Source organism: Coregonus clupeaformis, chromosome 19, assembly GCF_020615455.1.
Source record: "Coregonus clupeaformis isolate EN_2021a chromosome 19, ASM2061545v1, whole genome shotgun sequence".
Lineage (NCBI taxonomy): Eukaryota > Metazoa > Chordata > Actinopteri > Salmoniformes > Salmonidae > Coregonus > Coregonus clupeaformis.
The window spans coordinates 31,100,548-31,114,642 of record NC_059210.1 but is presented as its reverse complement, the minus strand read 5'-3'; the positions used below and the strand labels follow the sequence as shown (position 1 = coordinate 31,114,642).

The following is a 14,095-nucleotide window of genomic DNA, read 5'->3' as shown; positions in this document are numbered from 1 at the left end:
GGTTACTATTGATATGTTATCTTTCGTCTTGTCATTGCAGGACTTTGTTTGTCACTTCCGTGTGCTCTTACCAGACAGCACTAGACCAACCAAGTCTGGCATCCGGGAGTTCTTTCGTCAGGTTCACCTAGCACCTGCTGGGTATCAAGTGGGCAACACAATGGTACGCATTCTGGGGATACCCCTTTTCTTTAGTTGTCTCTATTTTTCTTTCTCCATCTTTCCCCCCCCCCCCTCTCTCTCTCTCTCTCTCTCGGTTTGATACACGGTTGCATTGCGGCCGTTCTGTTCCTATTGAATTTCCCTGGCTGTGGGTGTGTCTGGTCACTTGTGGGTGTGTCTGGTCACTGACGGCACCCCCACCCCGTGTCTCTCTCTGTACTGCAGGTGTTCCTGCGGGAGGCGGAGCGTCAGCGGCTGCAGGCCCTGCTCCACACGGAGGTGTTACGGCGCATCGTCACGCTGCAACGCCGCTTCCGAGCCCGGCTGGAGAGGAAACACTTCATCAGGATGAGACAGGCCGCCGATGTCATCCAGGTGAGACGACGAAGTCAGGGCACCACACCAAGTCGGTGTCCAGGGTTGTGTGCATTAGGGCACACCATAGCAAAATATTTTGCAGCGGAAAACAAAATGAGCATTTCTTATTGGACAACTCTAAGTAGTCCCTCCCTGAATGAACACGACCCTGTTACTGTACTGGCATAACAGACTAAAGCATGTGTGCACATAACTTCCCCGCACAGCTTTACACAAATTTTTTAGGAGTTTGTAGTAGTACCATTCTACGTGACCCACAGACATAGACAATTGGTCGTAACCAGCTTAGTTTTTGCGTAACTCTGGAGAGTAAGTAGAACATCTCTTTGGAGTTGTGTAGTGACCCAGGGCAGTAGCCAGTAGGGACGCAGACCTGAGAATCTCTACACTTCTCCTCATGCTCCATCTATAAGGAAGAGGGGGAAATTGCAGAAATACATTAGAAACTTTTCTGGAAGCCATATTGTTTCTGGAAGAGATACTTGGCTACAAGAAGAGACTCAGTCTGCTGTCCCAAATCATTGTCAGATTGAACAAAAACAAACCTAATCCATATTTCTTACCTCAAAAGGATTCTCAACACTACTCCAAAACTCTAAAACAGCTTACATGCAATTAATTCTAACTTAATGCAACGATATCACCCCAGTCAATAAATGTTCTCTGTTTTTACCAAAAATATGACTTTATACTTGAATTCACTTTGTTAATTCATATTTCTTCATTCTCTCCTCTCCATAGCGGTGGTGGCGGGGCTGCCTGCTCGAACAGTTGGAGGCTGCAGTGGACCCAGCCGTCCAGGAGGAGGCAGCAGTGTGCCTGCAGGCAGCCTGGAAGGGCTACAGGGAGCGCAGGCTGTTCCTGCAGTGGCAGGACTCTGCCCTGATAATACAGAGGAGCTGGAGAAACAGCAGCCAGCGAAGGGCTCTGGCAGCCAATACGGTGCAGACAGCCTGGCGGGCTTACAGAGAGAGAGCCCACTATTGTAGGACACACAGTGCAGTGACAATGCTACAGGCAGCGGGTAGGGGCTACCTGGCACGCCTAAGGTAACTAGGACTGACAAACTTTAATATGTTATGAAAGGTACAGGTAACTGCCAAAAATAAAGGAAACATTTGAGTAAATGAGGGAAACAAAGTACACTACATGACCAAAAGTATGCGGACACCTGCTCGTCAAACATCTCATTCCAAAATCATGGGCATTAATATGGAGTTGGTCCCTCCTTTGCTGCTATAACAGCCTCCACTCTTCTGGGAAGGCTTTCCATTAGATGTTAGAACATTTCTGCGGGGACTTGCTTCCATTCAACGTCAAGCGTTATTGAGGTCGGGCACTTATGTTGGGAGATCAGGCCTGGCTTGCAGTCGGTGTTCCAATTCATCCCAAAGGTGTTTGATGGGGTTGAGGTCAGGGCTCTGTGCAGGCCAGTCAAGTTCTTCCACACCGATCTCGACAAACCATTTCTGTATGGACCTCGCTTTGTGCACAGGGGCATTGTCATGCTCAAACAGGAAATGGCCTTCCCCAAATTTTTGCCACAAAGTTGGAAGCACAGAATTGTCTAGAATGTCATTGTATGCTGTAGTCTTAAGATTTCCCTTCACTGGAACTAAGGGGCCTAACCCGAACCATGAAAAACAGCCCAGACCACTATTCCTCCTCCACCAAACTTTACGGTTGGCACTATGCAATGGGGCAGGTAGCGTTCTCCTGGCATCTGCCAAACCCAGATTCGTCTGTCGGACTGCCAGATGGTGAAGCGTGATTCATCACTCCAGAGAACGTTTTTCCACTGCTCCAGCGTCCAATGGTGGCGAGCTTTACACCACTCCAGCCGACGCTTGGCAATTAATATCCCATCATGCTTAGTTAGGGTCAATGTTCCCTCTAATTGTTTTCGGCACTGAGTCGTGCCTGTCAATGCAATAGAATCCTACTCCGAGGCGCTCTGCCTACAACAAAATATCTTGCATAGTTCGTTTTGCATACCAAGTCTTTCATAGTTCGTTCTCTTTTGGTATGTTGCATTGAAAGTGGCTAATATTGCGTTGATTCGATCACAATTCCCACAGTGAAGGGAAACGTTGATAGTGTTAACTAACGGGAAAAACTATCGAAAGTTGAGTGAAGTTCAATCTCGTGCTTCTCTGCGCGGGCTGATATTTCTTCTGTACGGCAGTCCCGGGGGTGCTGCACGCCCGCTTGCAGCTTTGAGGGAACATTGCTTAGGGTCATGTATAAAAATGCCCAGTTGCCCATTATTTTGGCTACCATGGTTAGAGATCTCAATGACTTTGAAAGAGGGACCTCAAAGGAGCATAGGGCATTTAAAGTGTGTGTGTCTCAGTCACCAGATCTCAACCCAGTTGAACACTTATGGGAGATTCTGGAGCGCCTGAGACAGTGTTTTCCACCACCATCAATAAAACACCAAATGACGGAATTTCTCGTGGAAGAATGGTGTCACATCCCTCCAATAGAGTTCCAGACACTTGTAGAATCTATGCCAAGGCACTTCTGGCGGCTCGAGGTGGCGCAACCCCTATTAAGACACTTTATATTGGTGTTTCCTTTGTTTTGGCTGTTACCTGTATATAAAGATGGACAATAAGGATTTATAGGCTGGATTTTGCTCAAACCTAGCTCTCAAACACCTGATTCATATAGTTTGTTCAAGAAAAACACAAGTGTGTTTTAGTGCTGGGCTGGAACAAAAGCTTGGACACTATTGCTCCCAGGTTCAAATTAGCCTTTGCCTACACTGATTAATAACATTGGAGATGAGAATGAATGGAAGGAAGATTGCTATAAGCTGTGTTTGCTTACTATGTGTTTCCTACAGGTTCACAGAACTAAAAGAGCATAGTCTGCATGAAAAGCAGTTGCTCAATGGACAAAGTAGCCCCACCACAGAAGAAAAAAAGGCAGAGAGGACCATGGGCCTGGATACTGACACCTCGGAGGACCATGTCCTCGAGATCAACTGCAATCATGACATCCAAGATGGCTCCACAGTCTGGCCTACTGAAAACTCTATGGAGTCTAAGTCTGAGTGTTTGGTGAAAGAGGGGGAAGAAGGAGAGAGCGAGAGAAGCCAGAGTATAGAGGAGCCCAACTGCCACAAGACACGGGCCAAGAGACAGAGCCGGCGCATGAGGGAGCTGGAGCAGGCCCAGTTCAGCCTGGAGCTACTCAAGGTGCGGACCCACAGCACAGGAGGGACTCTGCAAGAGGAGGAGACCCCTGTACCCCCGTGTCCGGACAGCACCCCCTGTCCCCTGGACGACCACAAACACCACCAGCCCTCATCGCCCCACCGGGGCTCCCCCGTTAGCCACGGGAGCTTTGAGCTGCTCGACACCACCATGGATGTGGAGGCGGGAGGGCCTGGTTACCCTGGTTGCCGTGGTAACCAGTCTACGCCGCTCCGGACTTCTTCCCAAGAGGATTTGAATGGACCAGGGTCTACAGAATCCCAGCCACAGAAGGACCCGGAGGTGGTAAATGAGAATGATCCAAGCCCCAGGACGGAGGAGCTACCCCCCATGATACCATCTCCTATCAAGGAGGTGATGGCAGAGGCTCCACAAGCTACCTTCTACATCCCCTCTGAGGACCAAAGCAGCGAGCCCAAGCAAGAGAGCCCAGGCAAGCCCGTGAAGGAGAGGCGAGAGTCCGCCTCGCAAAGGCCTGTGGTGGTGGTCATCAGCATGCAGAAGGAGACAACGCTGGAGGGGGAGCTGCGGTTGGCGCCAGCCCAGGAGAGTGCAGTCCAGACAGGTGTGACCACCACCGCCTCCCACCTTACACCCATTGCCGGCCTGGAAGTATCAGAGAAGGCCCAGCCACCCAGGACTGTTACCCAGCCTCGGAGAGACTTAGCTGGGGTAGACAGGTCTAGCTTGGTCCCCTCGTCCACCTCCACCCTTGGCCTTTGTCCTTCAGCGGTAGACATCCAGATAGTCCTGGAGGCCAAGGCCCCGTCCGGCGAAGTCCTACCAAGCCAGGGGGAGAGAAAGGCGGCCTGGCCAGTGCAGGACAACTGGGTCTCCACCAACAGTATCCTGGAGAGCAGGGAAGTTGCCAGCAAAGCAGCAGCCAAGGCCCCACAGAAGAAGACCCCGACCCAGACCATCATTGTCAGTATGACTGAGAAGCCCCCCACCAACACCACATTCTCCTCCCGACGCAAGCTCCCCTTCTCCAAGTGAGTGTCATTTTTCTGTAACGTTGCTGTAATGTTGCTGTAACGTTGTTGTAAAGTTGCTGCTCATTCAAAGTGTCACTTAGTAAAAGCTTTGTAGTTAATTTCTTCTCTCTACACTAGCTTGACTCTTCACTGACGGGCAGTGTGTACAAATTAACACTTTCATTTCAACAAATCACGACAGAGCTTTTTTTCTCTCAAAATGTTCAGAAATGTATTTCTTATTTCTGTTCTTTTTCATTGCCTTGAACAGCAACAACATTGTAAAACACAGGAGAAATATGTTTGAATATGTAACTAAATACATACATTTCAAAGTCTACAAATAGATTTAAGGTTTCCTGAATGTGTTGTAGGTCTGATAAGGATCTGGTGAACCATGAGCGGTCGTTGGCCATGCATAGAGAGGAGGCATCCGCCTCTAGAGCCACTGCTGGACAGAGAACCAAACAGGTGGGTTGCACACAATACACTACCCAAAAGACATACACACAGAGAGTATACAATACCCCCACTACACACATATATCTTTTGGGATGTTTTTTAAGAACTTACATAAGGTAACTTACATAACTCATGCTGTTGTAATATACTAAAGCACTCAATGTTGATGTGTAGTTCCCACTGATATATTGTTTAAACTAATAATAGAACCAGTATCTGTGGCTTGTATGTGCATGTGAGAGTGTGTGCTTGTATAAGCTGCCTTATAAATTTGTGTCACTCAGACTATCAGTGTGTCTCTGTGATATCCACATAGAACACATATACACACACACCATTCCTCTCCACACACACACGCACACACACACATAATCCTATCTCCCATCACGTACCCAGACCGCTGACGTGTTGTGGTGTATGTGGTTGAGCAGGTGGGCCGGCGCGGCCCTAAAAAGAAAGCCCGTATGTCTCGGACCCGCTCCGACTTTCTGACCCGCTGTAACTCCGAGGGGGCGGGCCAGTCGGACGATGACGATGACGACACATTCTACACCCCCGCCCTGTCCCGCACGCTGCCCCTCCTCCCCCCGTCCCCCCTGACCCACCCCAAGGGGGGCGCTGACCCGGCCTGTTACAGTGACTCTGAAATGGTAAACGGACCCTACGGGGGTCCAAGCTACCCCCCCCTCTTGTCCCCTGCCTCCTACCGACCCTCCAGCATATTTATTTTCTCTCTGGGGGCCAGGCTTACTAGCCTGAGGGGACTCTTTTAACACGACTAACCCCATTGAACTAGCATCCTCCAATTTCGTTTTAGTATTTAACCACTGGATAGAAACATGTTTCTGTTCTACCAGCTCTTTGCCTGACGCTCCTTTATTTTGCGGATAGTGAAAAACCCAACATGGGCTCAGGCCTCTTCTAGCGAGAGTTTGTCGCAAAAAACTTTACAGCATGGCTGCAACTGTAAGTGGTAATGTCATGGATTCAGATCTGTGTTTTCCCCTGAAGAGAATAGTCATCCTTCATAAACACTCAGTACCCCTAACCAACCACAGATCTAGGATCAGATAACCTAACCCCTAACCTTAACCTTAACTTTGGAGGTTTAAAAGTTGATCTGACCCTGGAGCAGTAGTCAGGGGCATCTTGTGTCTACTCTGATCTTGTGACATCTGTGTAGTTTCTGGAAGAGGATAAATGCAATGTCCCTCTCCTCTTAGCCTGGTCCCAGAACTGTTTGTGCTGGGACCAGGCTTATGGTTATCACAAACCGATCTGGGACCAGGCTAGTCCAACTAAGCCACGAGCGCAATCAGTGATGCATGCTGGAACCTTTTACCTTCTACCATTGACACCATTTCATTACTACCTTTTTATTACTTCCCTAACAGGTCTTTCATGAGCATGAGCGCCCTCCCTCCCTCACCCACTCATATCTCTTTTAGTTTGAAATAGTCGTTTTCTGAGCGAATATGTCTGTACTGTATATGTTAATATGTCTATGTCTCAGTATGTAAACATGTTAGTATGTTTGTAGACTGTTAGCTGTTGTTCTGTGCAGAATGAATGAGTGATGTAATAGGAACATGCAAGCAAATGTGTCTCTTCTGTCTTTTCAGTATATGACTCAAAGACATGGCAAAATAGCCTGAGCATTTGATGCCCAATCAATGAACATTGAAAATATTTCACTTCCCTATGTTTGGTATCAAGCCTAACTTGCTACGCCCTAACCTTCTATTCTCCCAGGCTTCTCACAAGGAAGAGCATAAGAAGTTCCACAAGACTATGTCTTCAGGGGACCTGGGCAAGGTGGCAGCACTTGGGAAAACATCCAGTCAGGATGGAAGGTAGCTACAGTACCCTCTCTCTATGTCTCAGTTGGTAGAGCATGGCTCTTGCAACATAAGTATTATATTACAATCATTATGCAGAGGCACAAATGAAGCTCATATTGTATTAAAACAGACTATTACCCTTTTCACACAAGTTGCTGAACACGTGCTGAAAAGGACATGGAAAATATTATACAAAGACAAATCCGAGCCAGCACACACACTGGCGAATCTGGTCGGCCCGATCAAAATAAAAGAAAGGTTTGTTCTAAGCTGTCTGTGTGTGACTGTGTTTGTGGCAGCAGAGTGCGAGGGAAGATGCGTTTCTGGGGCAAGGCCAAGCATGCAGAGAAGAAGCTGTCCAGAGAGAAGCAGCAGACCACCAGGAATGAGTCCACACAGGGAGACCGCGCCGACAAGACAGGTAATAAATACACTGTGTGTGTGTGCCCGTCCGTGCGTGCAATGGACAATAAAGTTGTTTGTACCATGGCATTGTTGAATACTTGTTTCTGATTGGCTTGAAGGGCATTCTAGAGCGTGTATTATTTCCCTATAACGCACAGTATATTTGCACGGTAGAATTCAATGGCTATAGTTCATTCTTACATGTTCTATGTTTGAGCTGCTTTTGAAAGCAAAAGTCGAATTGAAAACATAATTGGCATTGTTGAATTTGATTTTCATAATGGCAAGCTAGGACTGATGGTTTGGTTAACTAAACTAGCAAGTCTGTTTGTTTGGTTACCACAACTACTGTAGCTATCTAGTAAACTTCCTAGTTACTTCAGTGGATGTTGAACACATTTCTACTGGGAAATGAACACATTTCTATGCATTCTCTGCAAAATAACGCATCGTAGAACACCTTCCACGTCGTTCATTATTTTCCAGAGAACGCATAGCCCCTCGTTGATTATCCCTTACATATTGTATAAAACTGGACATTCCAAATAACATGTTATTTGTCACATGCTTTGCAAACAACAGGTGTAAACTAACAGTGAAATGCTTACTTACGGGCACTTCCCAACAAGCCAGAGAGAAACATATAGAAAAAAGAATAACACAAGGAATAAATACACAATGAGTAATGATAACTTGGCTATATACACGGGGTACTAGTACCGAGTCGATTTGCATGGGTACGAGGTAATTGAGGTAGATATGTAAATATAGGTATGGGTAAAGTGACTAGGTAACAGGATAGGTAATAAACAGTAGCAGCAGCGTATGTGAAGAGTCAAGAGTTAGTGCAAAAAGGGTAGCTATTTGGTTAACTATTTAGTAGTCTTATGTATTGAAGCTGTTCAGGGACCTGTTGGTTCCAGACTTTGTGGCTTGGGTGGCTGGAGTCTTTGACAATTTGTAGGGCCTTCCTCTGACACCGCCTGGTAGAGAAGTCCTGGATGGCAAGGAGCTCGGCCCTTGTGATTTACTGGTCCGTACGCACTAGCCCCCGAGGGGGAAGAGGCATTGTCGTGTCTTCTTCACAACTGTGTTGGTGTCTGTTCCTTAGTGATGTGGATGGGGGTGTGCTCAGCCCTCTGTTTCCTGTAGTTCACAACCTTTGTCTTGCTGACATTGAGGGAGAGGTTGTTGTCCTGGCACCACACTGCCAGGTCACTGCCCATCTCTCTATAGGCGGTCTCATCGTCGTCGGTGATCAGGCCTACCACTGACGTGTCATCAGCAAACTTAATGAAGGTGTTGGAGTCGTGCGCAGCCACGCAGTTGTGGGTGAACAGGGAGTGCAGGAGGAGACTAAGCACACACCCGAGTGGGGCCCCCGTGTTGAGGGTCAGCTTGGTGGATGGGGTGTTGCCCACCCTCACTACCTGGGGTGGCCTGTCAGGAAGATCCAGTTGCAGAGGGAGGTGTTCAGTCCCAGGGTCCTGAGCTTAGTGATGAGCTTGGAGGGCCCTATGGTGTTGAACGCTGAGCTGTAGTCAATGAACATCATTCTCACATAGCTGTTCCTCTTGTCCAGGTGGGAAAGGGCAGTGTGGAGTGCAATAGGGATTGTGTCATCTGTGGATCTGTTGGGGCGGTATGCGAATTGGAGTGGGTCCAAGGTGTCTCAGATGATGGTGTTGATGTGAGCAATGACCAGCCTTTCAAAGCATTTCATGGCTACAGATGAGTGCTACGGGGCGATAGTCATTTAGACAAGTTACCGTGGCGTTCTTGGGCACAGGGACTATGGTGGTCTGCTTGAAACATCTAGGAATTGCAGACTGGATCAGGGAGATGTTGAAAATGTCAGTGAAGACACCCCCAGCTGGTCTGTGCATGCTCTGAGTACGCGTCCTGGTAATCTGTCTGGCCCCACGGCCTTGTGAATGTTAACCTGTTTAAAGGTCCTACTCACATCGGCTAAGGAGAGCGAGATCACACAACTTCGTCCGGAACTGCTGGTGCTCTCATGTATGGTTCAGTGTTGCTTGCCTCGAAGCGAGCATAGAAGGCATTTAGCTCGTCTGGTAGGCTCACGTCAATGGGCAGCGCGCGGCTTGGTTTTCCTTTGTAACCCGTGATAGATTGCAAGCCCTGCCACATCCAACGAGCGTCAGAGCCGGCATGGTAGGATTCAATCTTAGTCCTGTATTGACGTTTGCCTGTTTGATGGCTCGTCAGAGGTCGTAGCAGGATTCTTATAAGCTTCCGGATTAGTGTCCCGCTCCTTGAAAGCGGCAGCTCTAGCCTTTAGCTCAGTGTGGATGTTGCCTGTAATCCATGGCTTTTGGTTGGGGTATGTACGTACAGTCACTGTGGGGATGACGTCGTCAATGCACTTACTAATGAAGCCGGTGACTTGATGTGGTAAACTCTTCAATGTTATCTGATGAATCCCGGAACATATTCCAGTCTGTGCTAGCAAAGCAGTCCTGTAGCTTAGCATCCGCTTCATCGGACCACTTCCATATTGAGCGCGTCAGTGGTACTTCCTGTTTGAATTTTTGCTTGTAAGCAGGAATCAGGAGGATAAAGTTTTGGTCAGATTTGCCAAAGGGAGGAAGAGCCTTGTTTCTGTTTGTGGATTAAAGGTGATCTAGAGTTTTGTTGCCTCTAGTTGCACAGGTGACATGCTGTTAAAAATGAGGTAAGTTTCTCTGTTGATTTCTCATCTCAACAACAAGACAAAAAACTGAATAGAAAACCGAAACAATTGTCTTCACAAAACCCCTACTGTATCTTTGTCTCTCTGTGCTTTGCGGGTCCAGATGGCACGACATCCTCCCCCCACAGTCCCGACCTGACGGCAACCAGGGCCCGGGATTCCAAGGAGAACAAGGACCCCTCTCCCAAAACGAGGCGGAGACGCAGCGTCAAGATCAGCAGTGTGGCCCTAGAGCCCGCCCAGTGGCAGAACGACGCTCTGAACATCCTCACCAGCGCCCACGACTACAGGAGCATGAACGACTTCCTCATGAAGAAGGTAGGCAGACCAACAGAGATATACACAGGCAGACAGACGGGCAGACGGATACACAGACAGACAAGTGTACATAGTCTTACACACACACTCAAGTAAATACACAGGACACCAGAATACTGTTGGTTTCCGTATTAAGATGATACACAAAAACACAATACACACACACACACAGACATGCACACGCACACATACAGAAGTGTACACATACATTCACCCAAATACACGTATTTTCAAATACAGTCGTATAAATCACTTCATCATTAAAGGTAGACTCAGTGATAGGACGTAGATGCTGACAGTAAACAGCATAATGGGTCAATTTCCACAACAACTAAGAGCGTGGTAGTGTGAGGCTCAACTTCTCTGCTGTTTTGGTCCTGTGGATATACCAGGCTGTAGCAGCGTGATGCGAACCCGTGCACATACGCAGATACTGTGTGTGACTGTGTGAGAGCGAAGTCTTGCATCTTGCTCATCTCAATATCTGCGGTGCTGCTCGTGGCATCGTCTACCTTTAACATAGTGTACACACACCAGAATGCTACAGCAGTACTGTATTGTACTATACCGTATAATACAATAGTCACATATTTACACAGCAGCAACATACTTTAGGTTGTGTAGACTATTTGATGAGTTTGATGGAATCCTGTATTTATTATGACCATTTATTGTACCACCTAGATCAATGACCTGGACTCTGAGGATGGCAAGAAGGACACCTTGGTGGACGTCGTCTTCAAGAAGGCTCTGAAGGAGTTCCGCCTAAACATATTCAACTCCTACTCAACCGCTCTGGCTGTGAGTACCACTATGATTGTTTCACGGTCATGGTCGAAATGCTTACTTGCAGGTTCCTTCTCGACAATGCAACAATAATACGAAATAATCAAATATAAGGATACGAACATAAAGTAGATGACTTAGTAGAATATAATAAACATTTTAGCATAAGTATAATACAGGAAGACACAATTTATAGTACAATAATTACACATGTATCAGAGAAAAGGGGGATTGGCAATATTAAATAAGAGTCTGGTAGCAGCAATTGTGATGTGTTTGTGTGTGTGTGTTAGTAGGGCTGTTACAGTGACTGTATTACCGCCACACTGGCAGTCACGAATAATGACCGCAGTAAATTCCACGTGACCGTTGAGTCACGGTAACTAGGCTTCTCCAAAACTGCGCTCTGATGCCGCTGATGGTCATTAGTAGCCTACCAAACTTTCTAACGGCCAATCGCTAATGGCCTGGCACTCAGCGCTCTATTGTCCCTCTAATCACTCTGACATCAATGCAAATGCAATCGAAAATCAAATCAAACACTTCCTGAGAGCCCTGGCATTCTGAGTTTGTGCGGAATAGGATCACCTGTTGCGCAGCGAGAGCCAGCTCCTCATAGCTGGTTGATGCATGGAATGAAATAAGTGTTCCTATAAGCCCATGTTGCGTAACATTTCTATAGACTATGCTATGCAATTGTGTGAGAAAACAGAGTTTTGATGGCCTCTATTAAAAAGAGGAGGATCCCATCAGCTTTCAATAGGCTAGGCCTACTAGCCTATATTTATTTCTCAACTTTCCTAATATTAAGCACATTGCTTCGCTTTACAACCTGAGTAACCTACCTGGCTGGCATGAAAATGAACCGCAGGAAAAGCATCCTCCATTCACTATTTAAGTGCATACCGATGACATGTCTATTGGTCCATTCTAAATGAAACTCATTTCACACATTATTTCGTGTAATGTAAAGGCAAGATTAAGAAGGCAAGAAACAGTGCATGCATTTTTTTGCGACTATTTGAAATCATAGTTGCAAGTATTGTGTAATGTAGCCTAGCCCATAGGCCTATATGTTTTGATAGGATTTGTATCACAACTGAAGTGGCCAAATAAAGTGAGGTCCAAAAGTATTTGGACAGTGACACGTGTTGTTGTTTTGGCTCTGTACTACAGCACTTTGGATTTGAAATGATACAATGACTATGAGGTTAAAGTGCAGACTGTCCGCTTTAATTTGAGGGTAGTTTCCATCTATATCGGGTGAACCGTTTAGAAATTACAGCACTTTTTGTACATATTCCCCCCATTTTAGGGGACCAAAAGTATTGGCACAAATTCACTTGTGTATTAAAGTAGTCAAAAGTTTAGTATTTGTTCCCATATTTCTACGGAGCAATTCCCGTACCAGGCCGTGATGCAACCAGTCAGGACGCTCTCGATGGTGCAGCTGTAGTATTTGGAGAGGACCCGGGGTGGCATGCCGATTTTTCTTCAGCCGCCTTAGGAAGTAGAGACGCTGTTGCACCCTCTTGAAAAGAGTGGTGGTGTTGTTGGTCCATGTCCAGTCCTCAGTGGAGGCAGAGGAACTAAAAACTGCTGACTCGCTCTACTGCAGTCCCGTTGATGTGGACCAGGGCGTGTTCCCTCCTCTGCTTCCTGAAGTCAACAATCAACTCCTTTGTTTTGCTGACGTTGAGGGAGAGGTTGTTGTCCTGGCACCACAATGCCAGTTCACTTACCTCCTCCCTATAGGCTGACTTGTTTTTGTTGGTTATCAGACCTACAGTCGTGGTGTCTTCAGCGAACTTGATGATGGAGTTGGTGCCGCGCAAAGCCACGCAGTCGTAGGTGAACAGGGAGTACAGCAAAGGGCTGAGGACACAACCCTGGGAGGCCCCTGTGTTAGGAGTCAGTGTGAAGGAGGTGTTGTTGCCAATCCTCACAGCCTGTGGTCTGCCCATCAGGAAGTCCAGGATCCAGTTGCAGAGGGTAGTGCCCAGACCCAGGGCTCTGTACTTGGTGACGAGCTTGGAGGGAACAATAGTGTTGAATGCTGAACTGTACTCACTGAACAGCATTCTCACATAGGTGTTCCTCTTGTCCAAAGAGCAAATTGGAGTGGGTCCAGTGTGCCTGGCATGCTAGCCTTGATGTGGGTCATGACCAACCTCTCGAAGCATTTCATGATGAAAGGGGTGAGTGCGACGGGCGATAGTCATTTGGGCATGCCACCTTGGTTTTCTTGAGCACTGGTCACAATCACTTTTACAGTGGGCCTCAAGGTGCTGGACACCCCAATCACAACCATCAGTGACCACAAATGACAGTGGCTGACTATTGTAGCACATAAATCCATTTTTGTAATCTTGCCTCCCTCACTACTACTTTCCTCCTCATCTCTGCCTTCACATACTACTTTAGATGGTAGTACTGTAATCAATTGCCTTATAGCACTTTCTCACAAGATCTCAAAGCTCTTTACAGTAAACGTATATGGGCTTTTTCCACTAATCTCTTCTTCTCCACATTCCCTCATCCCAATCTCCTCCCCCCATCCCTTCCTCCTCCTCCCACTTTCACTCTCCTCCAGATGGATGACGGTAAGAGTATCCGCTACAAGGACTTGTACGCCCTGTTTGAACAGATCCTGGAGAAGAGCATGCGTCTGGAGCAGCGGGACTGGAGCGAGTCGCCCGTAAAGGTCTGGGTCAACACCTTCAAAGTCTTCCTGGATGAGTTCATGACCGAGTACAAGCCCATGGACAGCACCATCAGCAAGGTAGGGTTTGTGTGTGTGTGTGTGTGTGTGTGTGGGTGGAAGGATTTTGGCTG

General features: G+C 47.2%; 1 protein-coding gene across 6 annotated transcripts in view; it reads left to right on the top strand.

Annotated features, from left to right (window-relative positions):
- The window catches only part of myo9ab (myosin IXAb), a 214,860-nt gene that overhangs the window by 179,598 nt on the left and 21,167 nt on the right, over nucleotides 1–14,095 (top strand). For 4 of the 6 annotated variants that reach the window (XM_045227171.1, XM_045227170.1, XM_045227169.1 and 1 more), the window contains 11 exons: nucleotides 41–163; nucleotides 388–537; nucleotides 1,282–1,589; nucleotides 3,389–4,753; nucleotides 5,110–5,206; nucleotides 5,629–5,847; nucleotides 6,950–7,050; nucleotides 7,338–7,459; nucleotides 10,260–10,474; nucleotides 11,159–11,275; nucleotides 13,854–14,042. In XM_045227171.1, coding sequence (XP_045083106.1) covers nucleotides 41–163; nucleotides 388–537; nucleotides 1,282–1,589; nucleotides 3,389–4,753; nucleotides 5,110–5,206; nucleotides 5,629–5,847; nucleotides 6,950–7,050; nucleotides 7,338–7,459; nucleotides 10,260–10,474; nucleotides 11,159–11,275; nucleotides 13,854–14,042 — 3,006 coding nt within the window. The remainder of the gene's footprint in view (nucleotides 1–40; nucleotides 164–387; nucleotides 538–1,281; nucleotides 1,590–3,388; nucleotides 4,754–5,109; nucleotides 5,207–5,628; nucleotides 5,848–6,949; nucleotides 7,051–7,337; nucleotides 7,460–10,259; nucleotides 10,475–11,158; nucleotides 11,276–13,853; nucleotides 14,043–14,095) is intronic. The other 2 variants (XM_045227168.1, XM_045227172.1) reach the window with 2 other exon arrangements.